This window comes from Salmo trutta, chromosome 3, assembly GCF_901001165.1.
Source record: "Salmo trutta chromosome 3, fSalTru1.1, whole genome shotgun sequence".
Classification (NCBI taxonomy): Eukaryota; Metazoa; Chordata; class Actinopteri; order Salmoniformes; family Salmonidae; genus Salmo; species Salmo trutta.
Genome location: NC_042959.1, coordinates 6,956,031 through 6,968,620, shown reverse-complemented (window position 1 = coordinate 6,968,620; position 12,590 = coordinate 6,956,031). Strand labels below are relative to the sequence as shown.

Sequence of the window (12,590 nt, the reverse complement as noted above, 5' to 3'; positions counted from 1 at the left end):
CCACAAGGCTACCTGCCACCCTATCAGGGTTGACCTCAAAAGGAGCGAAGGACATAAATTAATCACTTATCACATTAAATAAATAATGATCTCCAGAAATGACTTTGTCAAAGTAAAAAAATAACTAGGACTTCACAATGATGGCAAACTTCGAGAAATATTTCGATTAAATGTTATCAATTTAGCAAGCCTTTATTCATATAAAAATCTGATTTATTGAACTCCATGTGGTTTTTATGAAATGGCACTTCATTTAATATAACAGGCTTTTAAAATTCAAATTCAATATAAAATACCAAAAGGCACTCATTTCGTGGAACAACCCAGCTACTGCTGTCCATGTGGGAAAGACTTCATATTGATTACCCTGTTCCTACATCCTCCTTCCCTCCCATCTTCCTTCTCTCTCTGTTACCTTCACTCTCTTTTTCCTTCACTCTCTGTTACCTTCTCTCTCTGTTTCCTTCACTCTCTGTTACCTTCACTCTCTTTTTCCTTCTCTCTCTGTTTTCTTCTCTCTTTGTGTTTCCTTCTCTCTCTCTGTTTCCTTCTCTCTCTCTGTTTCCTTCTCTCTTTGTGTTTCCTTCTCTCTCTCTCTCTGTTTCCTTCTCTCTCTGTTTCCTTCTCTCTTTGTGTTTCCTTCTCTCTCTCTGTTTCCTTCTCTCTCTGTTTCCTTCTCTCTTTGTGTTTCCTTCTCTCTCTCTCTGTGTTTCCTTCTTACTCTGTTTTCTTCTCTCTCTGTTTCCTTCTCTCTCTCCCCCTGTTTCCTTCACTCTCTGTTTCCTTCTCTCTCTGTTTCCCTCTCTCTATGTGTTCATCTCTCTCTGTTTCCTTCTTCTCTGTTTCCTTCTGCGTCTGTTTCCTTCTCCCTCTGTTTCCTTCTCTCTCTGTTTCCTTCTCTCACTGTGTTTCCTTCTCTATGTTTCCTTCTCTCTCTGTTTCCTTCTCTCTCTCCCTCTGTTTCCTTCACTCTCTGTTTCCTTCTCTCTCTGTTTCCCTCTCTCTATGTTTCCTTCACTCTCTGTTTCCTTCTTTCTCTGTTTCCTTCTGCGTCTGTTTCCTTCTCATTCTGTTTCCTTCTATCACTGTGTTTCCTTTTCTCTGTTTCCTTCTCACTCTCTGTTTCCTTCTCTCTCTGTTTCCTTCACTCTCTGTTTCCTTTTCCTCTGTTTCCTTCTCACTCTCTGTTTCCTTCTCTCTCTGTTTCCTTCACTCTCTGTTTCCTTTTCTCTGTTTCCTTCTCTCTCTGTTTTCTTAGGCGTCATCAACACTCTGACCTCTCTGGACCGGGAACAGAAGTCTGAGCACAGTATCGAGGTGAGAGACTGAGAGACCTGCTTGTCATTAAACAACATGTGCATTTTTTATGAGATCGTTAAAAAGGCCTGAAATGAGAGCTTAAACAAGTCTATAAATTATCCATAATGTGTGTGGTCTTGATAAAGAACATTTCTCACAAAATATATGTGATTTATGATACATATTCTTTTTTTTTCTTTTTATTCTCAATCAAACCTCCATATCCTACTGTTAGACTAATTCGTCTTCACCCTCTTCTCCTCTCAGGTGATAGTGTCAGACAACGGAGCCCCTGCTCTCCGCTCCACCTCTACAGTGATCATCCAGGTGCTAGATGAGAACGACAACAGACCCCAGTTCAACCACAAGCTCTTCCAGGTCTGATTCTATTGGCTCTTTGTGGTTTCGGGTCAGAACCCTATTTCCTACATAGGCTGTGTTTATACAGGCAGCCCAAATCTGATATTTTTTCCACTCATTTGTCTTTTGTCCAATAACATCAGATCTTTTAACATCAGATCTTTTTTTCAGAGCTGATCTAATTGGTCAAAATACCAATTAGTGAAAGCAGTGGCGGTTCTAGCTTGTATGGCTTCCTGGGCGAATCCCCTCTTCAGCGCCCCTCGCCCCCACAAAAAAAAGCACTATTCTGCACTAACTGTAATTTTTATTCAGACGTTTGGAACAACACAAATAAATAATTATAACATTTAAAACTATATAATTATAAAAATATATACAAAAATAAGACTCACAAATATAAAAAAAGAAGTAACAAAGACAAATAAAAACAAATTTGTGTTGATTTGGCACTCGAGCATCAATACATTACCCATCCCCCAACACTGTCAACCAAGAGTCAAGACTAAACCAATTCTCCTTGGTGGTGTGCTGACTGGTTTATAATATTTATATTATTCTTAACAATTTTGCCCAAACCAGAAAAAAATGCAACAGTATGTATGTGAAACTACTTTATATATTTGTAGTGTTGTGAATGAATTGTGGTTTATTTGGTAGCATTTCGTAGTGTGACTGGTTTTACTAATTGCATTAGTACTGTACAAAGTTAGAGGTGCACTATTTGATAGATTCTCCTGCTCACCCTACCTCGGGCTTCCTGTGGGGAGACCTGAGGTCAACCTACCCCCGCCCCCCTCCCCATCTCAAACTTCTGAGTGGGAGACCTTCCCATGCAGTAGCCTGCCTAGCTCACAAACTAGAATCAGGGCGCCCACTCCAACAAGGTTAATTGACCCACAGTCCCACACGGTGACATGATATCATTGACGTGACGTGCAAATGAGCGAAAGAAAAACGATCGCACAAATGTCACCATTCCGATTTTTTTTTGTGGGGCGGCTGCCCATGTCACCTAAATCCCACTGAGTGAAAGTAAAAAAACATATACAGTGCCAGTCAAAAGTTTGGACACACCTACTCATTAAAGGGTTTTTCTTTATTTGTACTATGTTCTACATTGTAGAAAAATAGTGAAGACATCAAAACTATGAAATAACACATATGGAATCATGTAGAAACCAAAAAAGTGTTAATTAAACAAATCTAAATATATTTTAGATTTTAGATTCTTCAAAGTAGCCACCCTTTGCTTTGATGACATCTCTCAACAAGCTTCATGAGGAATGCTTTTCCAACAGTCTTGAATGATTTCCCACATATGCTGAGCACTTGTTGGCTGCTTTTCCTTCACTTTGATCCAACTCATCCCAAACCATCTCAGTTGGGTTGAGGTCAGTTGATTGTGGAGGCCAGGTCATTTGATGCAGCACTCCTTGTTCAAATAGCCCTTACACAGCCTGGAGGTGTGTTTTGAGTCGTTGTCCTGTTGAAAAACAAATGATAGTCGCACAGTTGCACTGAGATGCAGTCCCTTAGACCACAGCGCCACTCGGGACCCCAAAAGGGGTCCCTTTTTTGGTTACTACATTATTCCATATGTGTTATTTCATCGTTTTGATGTCTTCACTATTATTCTACAATGTAGAAATAGTAAAAATAAATAAAAACCCTGGGATGAGTAGGGGTGTCGAAGCTTTTGACCGGTACTTTTGACCGGTGGCTTGCGAAAGTATTCACACACTTGACATTTTTCCTATTTTGTTGCCTTACACCTTAGAATTAAAATATATTTTGGGGGGGTTTATATCATTTGATTTACACAACATGCCTACCACTTTGAAGATGCAAAATATTTTTTATAGTGAAACCAACAAGAAATAAGACAAAAAACAGAACTTGAGCATGCATAACTATTCACCCCCCAAAGTCAATACTTTGTAGAGCCACCTTTTGCAGAAATAACAGCTGCAAGTCTCTTGGGGCATGTCTCTATAAGTTTGGCACATCTAGCCACTGGGATTTTTGCCCATTCTTCAAGTTGGATGGGTTCCGCTAGGGTACAGCAATCTTTAAGTCGTACCACAGATTCTCAATTGGATTGAGGTCTGGGCTTTGACTAGGCCATTCCAAGACATTTCAATGTTTCCCCTTAAAACACTTGAGTGTTGCTTTAGCAGTATGCTTAGGGTCATTATCCTGCTGGAAGGTGAACCTCTGTCCCAGTCTCAAATCTCTGGAAGACTGAAACAGGTTTCCCTTAAGAATTTCCCTGTATTTAGCGCCATCCATCGTTCCTTCAATTCTGACCAGTTTCCCAGTCCCTGCCGATGAAAAACATCTCCACAGCATGATGCTGCCACCACCATGCTTCACTGTGGGGATGGTGTTCTCGGGGTGATGAGAGGTGTTGGGTTTGCGCCAGACATAGCGTCTTCCTTGATGGCCAAAAAGCTAAATTTTAGTCTCATCTGACCAGAGTACCTTCTTCCATATGTTTGGGGAGTCTCCCACATACCTTTTGGCGAACACCAAATGTGTTAGCTTATTTTTTTCTTTAAGCAATGGCTTTTTTCTGGCCACTCTTCCATAAAGCCCAGCTCTTTGGAGTATACGGCTTAAAGTGGTCCTATGGACAGATACTCCAATTTCCGCTGTGGAGCTTTGCAGCTCCTTCAGGGTCATCTTTGGTCTCTTTGTTGCCTCCCTGATTAATACCCTCCTTGCCTGGTCCATGGGTTTTGGTGGGCGGACCTCTCTTGGCAGGTTTGTTGTGGTGCCATTTTCTTTCCATTTTTTAAATAATTTATTTAATGGTGCTCCGTGGGATGTTCAAAGTTTTGGATATTTTTTTATAATCCAACCCTGATCCACAACTTTATCCCTGACCTGTTTGGAGAGCTCCTTGGTCTTCATGGTGTCACTTGCTTGGTGGTGCCCCTTGCTTAGTGGTGGTGCCCCTTTCGTAGTGGTGTTGCAGAATATGAGGCCTTTCAGAACAGGTGTATATATACTGAGATCATGTGACAGATCATGTGATACTTAGATTGCACACAAGTGGACTTTATTTAATTAAATATGTGACTTCTGAAGGTAATTGGTTGCACCAGATCTTATTTAGGGGCTTCATAGCAAAGGGGGTGAATACATATGCACGCACCCCTTTTCCAATTTAAAAAAAAGAAATTGGGGGGAAAAAAGTAATTTTTTTCATTTCACTTCACCAATTTGGACTATTTTTTGTATGTCCATTACATGAAATCCAAATAAGAATCCATTTAAATTACAGGTTGTAATGCAACAAAGTAGGAAAAACGCCAAGGGGAATGAATACTTTTGCAAGGCACTGTACAGTGGGGGAAAAAAGTATTTGATCCCCTGCTGATTTTGTACGTTTGCCCACTGACAAAGAAAAGATCAGTCTATAATTTTAATGGTAGGTTTATTTGAACAGTGAGAGACAGAATAACAACAAAAAAATCCTGAAAAACGCATGTCAAAAATGTTATAAATTGATTTGCATTTTAATGAGGGAAATAAGTATTTGACCCCCTCTCAATCAGAAAGATTTCTGGCTCCCAGGTGTCTTTTATACAGGTAACGAGCTGAGATTAGGAGCACACTCTTAAAGGGAGTGCTCCTAACCGCAGCTTGTTACCTGTAAAAAAGACACCTGTCCACAGAAGCAATCAATCAATCAGATTCCAAACTCTCCACCATGGCCAAGACCAAAGAGCTCTCCAAGGATGTCAGGGACAAGATTGTAGACCTACACAAGGCTGGAATGGGCTACAAGACCATCACCAAGCAGCTTGGTAAGAAGGTGACAACATTTGGTGTGATTATTCGCAAATGGAAGAAACACAAAAGAACTGTCAATCTCCCTCGGCCTGGGGCTCCATGCGAGATCTCACCTCCTGGAGTTGCAATGATCATGAGAACGGTGAGGAATCAGCCCAGAACTACACGGGAGGATCTTGTCAATGATCTCAAGGCAGCTGGAACCATAGTCACCAAGAAAACAATTGGTAACACACTACGCCGTGAAGGACTGAAATCCTGCAGCGCCCGCAAGGTCCCCCTGCTCAAGAATACATATACATGCCCGTCTGAAGTTTGCCAATGAACATCTGAATGACTCAGAGGACAACTGGTGAAAGTGTTGTGGTCAGATGAGACCAAAATGGAGCTCTTTGACATCAACTCAACTCGCCGTGTTTGGAGGAGGAGGAATGCTGCCTATGACCCCAAGAACACCATCTCCACCGTCAAACATGGAGGTGGAAACATTATGCTTTGGGGGTGTTTTTCTGCTAAGGGGACAGGACAACTTCACCGCATCAAAGGGACGATGGACGGGGCCATGTACCGTCAAATCTTGAGTGAGAACCTCCTTCCCTCAGCCAGGACATTGAAAATGGGTCGTGGATGGGTATTCCAGCATGACAATGATCCAAAACACACGGCCAAGGCAACAAAGGAGTGGCTCAAGAAGAAGCACATTAAGGTCCTGGAGTGGCCTAGCCAGTCTCCAGACCTTAATCCCATAGAAAATCTGTGGAGGGAGCTGAAGGTTCGAGTTGCCAAACGTCAGCCTCGAAACCTTAATGACTTGGAGAAGATCTGCAAGAGGAGTGGGACAAAATCCCTTCTGAGATGTGTGCAAACCTGGTGGCTAACTACAAGAAACGTCTGACCTCTGTGATTGCCAACAAGGGTTTTGCCACCAAGTACTAAGTCATGTTTTGCAGAGGGGTCAAATACTTCTTTCCCCCATTAAAATGTAAATAATTTTATAACATTTTTGACATGCGTTTTTCAGGATTTTTTTGTTGTTATTCTGTCTCTCAATGTTCAAACAAACCTACTATTAAAATTATAGACTGATCATTTCTTTGTAAGTGGGCAAACGTACAAAATCAGCAGGGGATCAAATACTTTTTTCCCCCACTGTATATCTGAGTTGGGCTGGCTGTTTAAACGCAGCCATTCTGCACTACTTTTGACTTGGACCATATCTGGTTAAAATTAGTGCACTAATTAGGGAATAGGATGCCTTTCAGCCCTACTTACTATTAAAGCACTTTGTGTCAACTGCTAATGTAATAATGGGCTTTTATAAATAAATGTGACTGATTAATTCATTGATTGGTTCCAGGTCAAACTACCTGAGCAACACAGGGGTCAGGGGGCGGAACCACAGGCGGAGGTGTGTCGGATGGTTGCCCAGGACGACGATGAAGGGCCTAATGCTGAGGTCACCTTCAGTCTCCAGGACAACCAGGACAGGTTTGAGATCCACCCAGACACTGGGGTGGTGATGGCACGCGGGGACTTTGCAGCAGGCAACTACAGCATCCTCACGGTACGTGGGCAGGATCATAATATAACCACATAGTTAACATGTTCCACAGATTCTTCTGCTTTTCACAACCACACGCAATGGTGGAGCACTCTTTAGGACACCTGCTATCCCAAAACAAAAACAATCACATCTTCTTTCATGACTCTCGTTCACATGCAGAGTGTAAACTTGCATGTGAAGTTGCACGTGAACACCATTGTGATGAACACCAACCCTGTCATGTTCTCGTGTAGTGTGGTGAGTAACACAAAGATCCACACTCCAGCGCAATAACATTAGCATTGTCCTCTCCATCCCATCCATTCCTGTCAGATCAAAGCAGAGGACCATGGAAGCCCGGTGAGATCGTCGACAGTCCGCCTCGACGTAGAGTGGATCCCCAAGCCGACGCCCACCTCCGATCCGCTGACGTTTGACGAGCCACACTTGACCTTCACTGTCATGGAGACGGATCCTGTCACTCACATGGTGGGGATCATCCTCACGGAGACACAGAGGCTACTGTGGTACGACATCACAGGTGAGGACTTACATCGGTAACTCTGACGTCAAATCAAAGCAAATTATTTATTGGTCACACAGGGAAGTGACTTGATTCTAACCTGGTTAAGTCTCAAATCAAATCAAATCCAAACAAATTGGTCACAGACACATGGTTAGCAGATGTTAATGCGAGTGTAGCGAAATGCTTGTGCTTCTAGTTCCGACCGTGCAGCAATATCTAACAAGTAATCTAACAATTTCACAACAACTACCTTATACACACAAGTGTAAAGGAATGAATAAGAATATGTCCATATAAATATATGGATGAGTGTTGGCCGAGCGGCATAGGCAAGATGCAGTAGATGGTATAGAGTACAGTATATACATATGAGATGAGTAATGTAGGGTATGTAAACATTATATGAAGTGGCATTGTTTAAAGTGGCTAGTGATACATTACATCAAGATGGCAAGATGCAGTAGATGGTATAGAGTACAGTATATACATATGAGATGAGTAATGTAGGGTATGTAAACATTATATAAAGTGGCATTGTTTAAAGTGACTAGATGTGTTTAAAGTGATGTGTGGAGATGTGCAGTATGTTGATGATATGGACCATGCATAAGTACAGCTAAGTGGGGTTTTTTTAGTGTGTAGAATTACAGCCTATTTTATAGAAACTAACATCCTGGAAAATATGATCAGATGTGTATAATTTCATGTTTTTATAGCAGAAGTTATATTACTTGACACAATAAAAGCTTAGAGTAAAGTTACCGTAAAAGTAGTTGTTTTATTAAACTGACCAAACGGAATGAGTCAAAATGATCTATCAACATTTCACACATTTTTGGGATGTACTTAAAGGCAAGTCAAAACGTGACCCATTGAAGATTGCGAATGGATTGTGAAGGAAAATAGATTATTATTGATGATGTAACAGCTGTCTTTGGAAGAAGAGGACCAAGGTGCAGCGGGGAATTTGTTCATCTTTTATTTTGGATGAAAAAAGGCACTTCACAAAGAAAAAACTAACGACAGCCAAACAGTCCTGTCAGGTATCCTAACACACTAAACAGAAATTAACTACCGTAATTTCCGGACTATTAAGCGCACCTGAATATAATCCGCACCCATTGAATTGAAAAAAATATATATTATTTTGAACATAAATAAGCCGCACATGTCTATAAGCCGCAGGTGCCTACCGGTACATTGAAACAAATGAACTTTACACAGGCTTTAACGAAACACGGCTTGTAACAAAAAATTCAAAATTAGCAGTAAGCTTTAGTTGTCTTTTTGCACTGAGTCAATTCCTCACGCTGCTGTTTCCAACGTCTTATCATGGACTCATTAAGACCAACCTCCCGTGCAGCAGCTCTATTTCCTTTTCCAACAGCCAGATCAATCGCCTTCAACTTGAAAGCTGCATCATATGCATTTCTCCGTGTCTTTGCCATGATGAGGGTGACAAAATGACTACCATAATCAGAATGATGGGAAGTTTGAGAGCGCTCGATTTAATCTAAACAGTAAACAAAAAAGTTGTTTGACCTTAACCCGTTCGGCAATTTCATTGGTCTAATGAAAGCTTCATGCGGCCAAAAAACTGAGCACGTCACAGAATGTGGTTTTTTTTTTTGAAAAAAAAATTGAAAGCGGGAAAAATCCATATATTAGCCGCGTCATTGTTTAAGCCGCGAGGTTCAAAGCCTGGGGAAAAAGTTGCGGCTTATAGTCCGGCATTTACGGTACCCACAAACCCCAAAGGAAAACAGGCTGCCTAAGTATGACTCCCAATCAGCGACAATGATGTACAGCTGTCCCTGATTGAGAACCATACCAGGCCAAAACAAAGAAATACAAAGCATAGAAAAAAGGACATAGAATGCCCACCCAAATCACACCCTGACCAACCTAAATAGAGACATAAAAAAGGCTCTCTCAGGTCAGGGCGTGACAGATGATGAGAATCTGGCATGGAGTCATGTTTTGCTGTGCGCTGTGTGTTTTGCTGTGAGCTGTGTGTTTTGCTGTGCGCTGTGTGTTTTGCTGTGCGCTTTGTGTTTTGCTGTGCTCTGTGTGTTTTGCTGTGCGCTGTGTGTTTTGCTGTGCGCTGTGTGTTATGCTGTGCTCTGTGTGTTTTGCTGTGCGCTGTGTGTTTTGCTGTGCGCTGTGTGTTTTGCTGTGCGCTGTGTGTTTTGCTGTGCTCTGTGTGTTTTGCTGTGCACTGTGTGTTTTGCTGTGCTCTGTGTGTTTTGCTGTGCGCTGTGTGTTTTGCTGTGCACTATGTAAACTATAATAGTAGATTGAGTTCATGACACTCTGCTGTTGAACAGAGCAGCAGGCCTGGTCTCGGTGTGGCAGATAAGACCTCAGCGAGGGGCAGGGGCCCCGTGTGTGTGTGTGTGTGTGTGTGTGTGTGTGTGTGTGTGTGTGTGTGTGTGTGTGTGTGTGTGTGTGTGTGTGTGTGTGTGTGTGTGTGTGTGTGTGTGCCCTACACCCCAGCACGAGGGGAACAAAGCCATATTTCCTCAGATGAAGGGCCAGGACACGACAGGATAGGTAGAGCCTAACTCTGATGGATGATCTGCCTCACGTGGTCACGTGGCAGAACATGTTGTTGACACTTTGCTAAAGTATTCATCTAGCTCTTTGACAATGAAATTAACTTGGATTAACTTGGAAAAAAGAAGGTTTGATCCCAAACACCAATTATGGTAGCACATTAAAATAAGACTATGGTATTAACATTTCTGCTGCATAGATATGTTTGTGAAAATATTCCCATGAAACCAAGGCTTTGTTGTGGGACATAGAGTACCAGTCAAAAGTTTGGACACGGCTACTCATTCCAGGGTTTTTCATTACTTTTACTATATTCCACATTGTAGAATACTGTGAGGGAAAAAGGTATTTGATCCCTTGCTGATTTTGTACGTTTGCCCACTGACAAAGAAATGATCAGTCTGTAATTTTAATGGTAGGTTTATTTGAACAGTGAGAGACAGAATAACAACAAAAAAATCCTGAAAAACGCATGTCAAAAATGTTACAAATTGATTTGCATTTTAATGAGAGAAATAATTCAAGGCACAGAAATAGAAAAAGCCCACATATAAACAGAAAACCCAAAACCACCCAAAACAACCACCTGTCATGCCCTGACCACTCTACTATGGAAAATGACCTCTTACAAGGGTCAGGACGTGACACTAACCTAAACCTTAACCACACTGCTAACCCTAATGCCTAACCCTAACCTTAAATTAAGACAAAAAGCAAACAACCCACTGGGCACACACTGGTTGAAACAACGTCGTTTCCACGTCATTTCAATGAAATTACGTTTAACCAATTTAGAATAGACGTTGAATTGACGTCTGTGCCCAGTGGGAAGATTCATGCCAATAAACATCAACCTGAGTTTTTTTTTTTCAAATGTTGCAAAAGCACCAACTAGATATCTAAACATATGATTCATTATTCAATAATGCTCAACATTTTGTGGGAGAAGTGACATTTTTAAAATGCCCTATTTTCATGTAGCCCCACCAGGGAAATTAAAAGGCAAAGCTTGTTGAAAATGGAGTCATGTGAGCCTTGAAAAGGTGCATCTATTTCTTAATAAACACCATCTGGCTGAACAAGCATGAGCTTTACCCCTACTGTTCTCGGCGTCTGTTCAAATTGTGTCGCTGCCAAATACTTCACCTTGAACAATTGTGTTACACTTATTCTGGTACACTTGGACACGGGGGGGGGAACCCTTTTCTGCAACCTTGTTTTCTGTCATTAATACATACATGGCTGAACATGCGAGGATGACGGTGGTTCCTTGGACCCATACTGGCAGATTGTTTGCTTTTTGCTCTCAGTAAAAGGAGGCGTAGTATGCACAGGGAGTAATGCTTCTTAACTGTTGAGGGTGCAATACAGTACGTGTGTTTGTGGCCTATGTTCAGTGAGGGGAGGGCCTCTTAGCTCATCTTCCGTATTCACACGCACTCATTCGGGGCGATGGCCATCATTCAAAGCGGTGAAATAGTAGTTTTGGGATGTTTTGTTGGTGTTCTTGTCTTTCCAACTGTCCTGACTGGGCAAACTCCATTTCCAGTGGACGCTCCAAACAGCTGCCCACACGTCCATCTGTAGAAAGAATGATCCTCCAATCACAGCCAAGTCATTATGGTTCTGGATGAGACACCTGTGTGTCACAACTGCCGTATGGGCTCTCACTCACTCCTCCCATAAGGCCATTGGGGCCAGTCTCAGTGACAGACACATACAAAGCCAAACATCCTGAGGGGCTCTGGGCAGGCTTCCATTGAGGCCTTTCAACAGTCAAAATGTAGAACTGTCAAACTTCAAACTGTCCTTGTATGAGGAGATTTAATGATATTGATTTATTTATACCGTCTCCTATCTGTTGTGTTGTTCCCAGGGGGCGATGAGGAGCGGGACTTTGACATTGAGAGGAACACAGGCAGCATGGTGATCGCCAGGCCTCTGGATGCAGGGAGGAAGTCCAACTATAATCTGACTGTACAGGTTACAGACGGGCATCAGGTCACAACCACACAGGTGATACACATGAAATACATAGTAAATTAGTAGTTATGGTAAAACTTTTGATTAAGTTGCTCTTCCTGACTGTCTGTCTGTTTCCTAGGCATATATCCATGTGCTGGACATGAACAAGCATCGACCCATGTTCACGAAGTCCATCTACGAGGTCAGAGTACCGGAAGACACCTCTCCACGGAAGGACATCCTCCACATCTCTGCTCAGGACCGAGACAGCAACAGCAAACTCATCTACTCGCTCCACAGCAGCGTCCATCCAGACAGCCTGAAGAACTTCCATCTGGACCCTAAGAGTGGTGTTCTGGTCATGACTGAGCAGCTGGACCGTGAGAAGCTTTCTGTGCACACGCTCATTGTGATGGTAATGTTGTTGATGTTTTTAGTGATGTCTCCTTTTCATCTCCCTTACCATTTGAAAACATGGAGGATCTAAAGTACAGCGTATCTATCATCTAACAGTTTTACAAAGTACTCTCTGTCAGATTA

General features: G+C 42.1%; 1 protein-coding gene across 1 annotated transcript in view; it reads left to right on the top strand.

The window, feature by feature from the left end:
- The window catches only part of LOC115167276 (protocadherin Fat 2), a 78,520-nt gene that overhangs the window by 18,506 nt on the left and 47,424 nt on the right, over window positions 1–12,590 (top strand). The window contains exons 4-9 of the mRNA XM_029721532.1: window positions 1,259–1,317; window positions 1,567–1,677; window positions 6,818–7,024; window positions 7,337–7,544; window positions 11,962–12,101; window positions 12,190–12,465. Of these exons, the coding sequence (XP_029577392.1) occupies window positions 1,259–1,317; window positions 1,567–1,677; window positions 6,818–7,024; window positions 7,337–7,544; window positions 11,962–12,101; window positions 12,190–12,465 (1,001 nt within the window). The remainder of the gene's footprint in view (window positions 1–1,258; window positions 1,318–1,566; window positions 1,678–6,817; window positions 7,025–7,336; window positions 7,545–11,961; window positions 12,102–12,189; window positions 12,466–12,590) is intronic.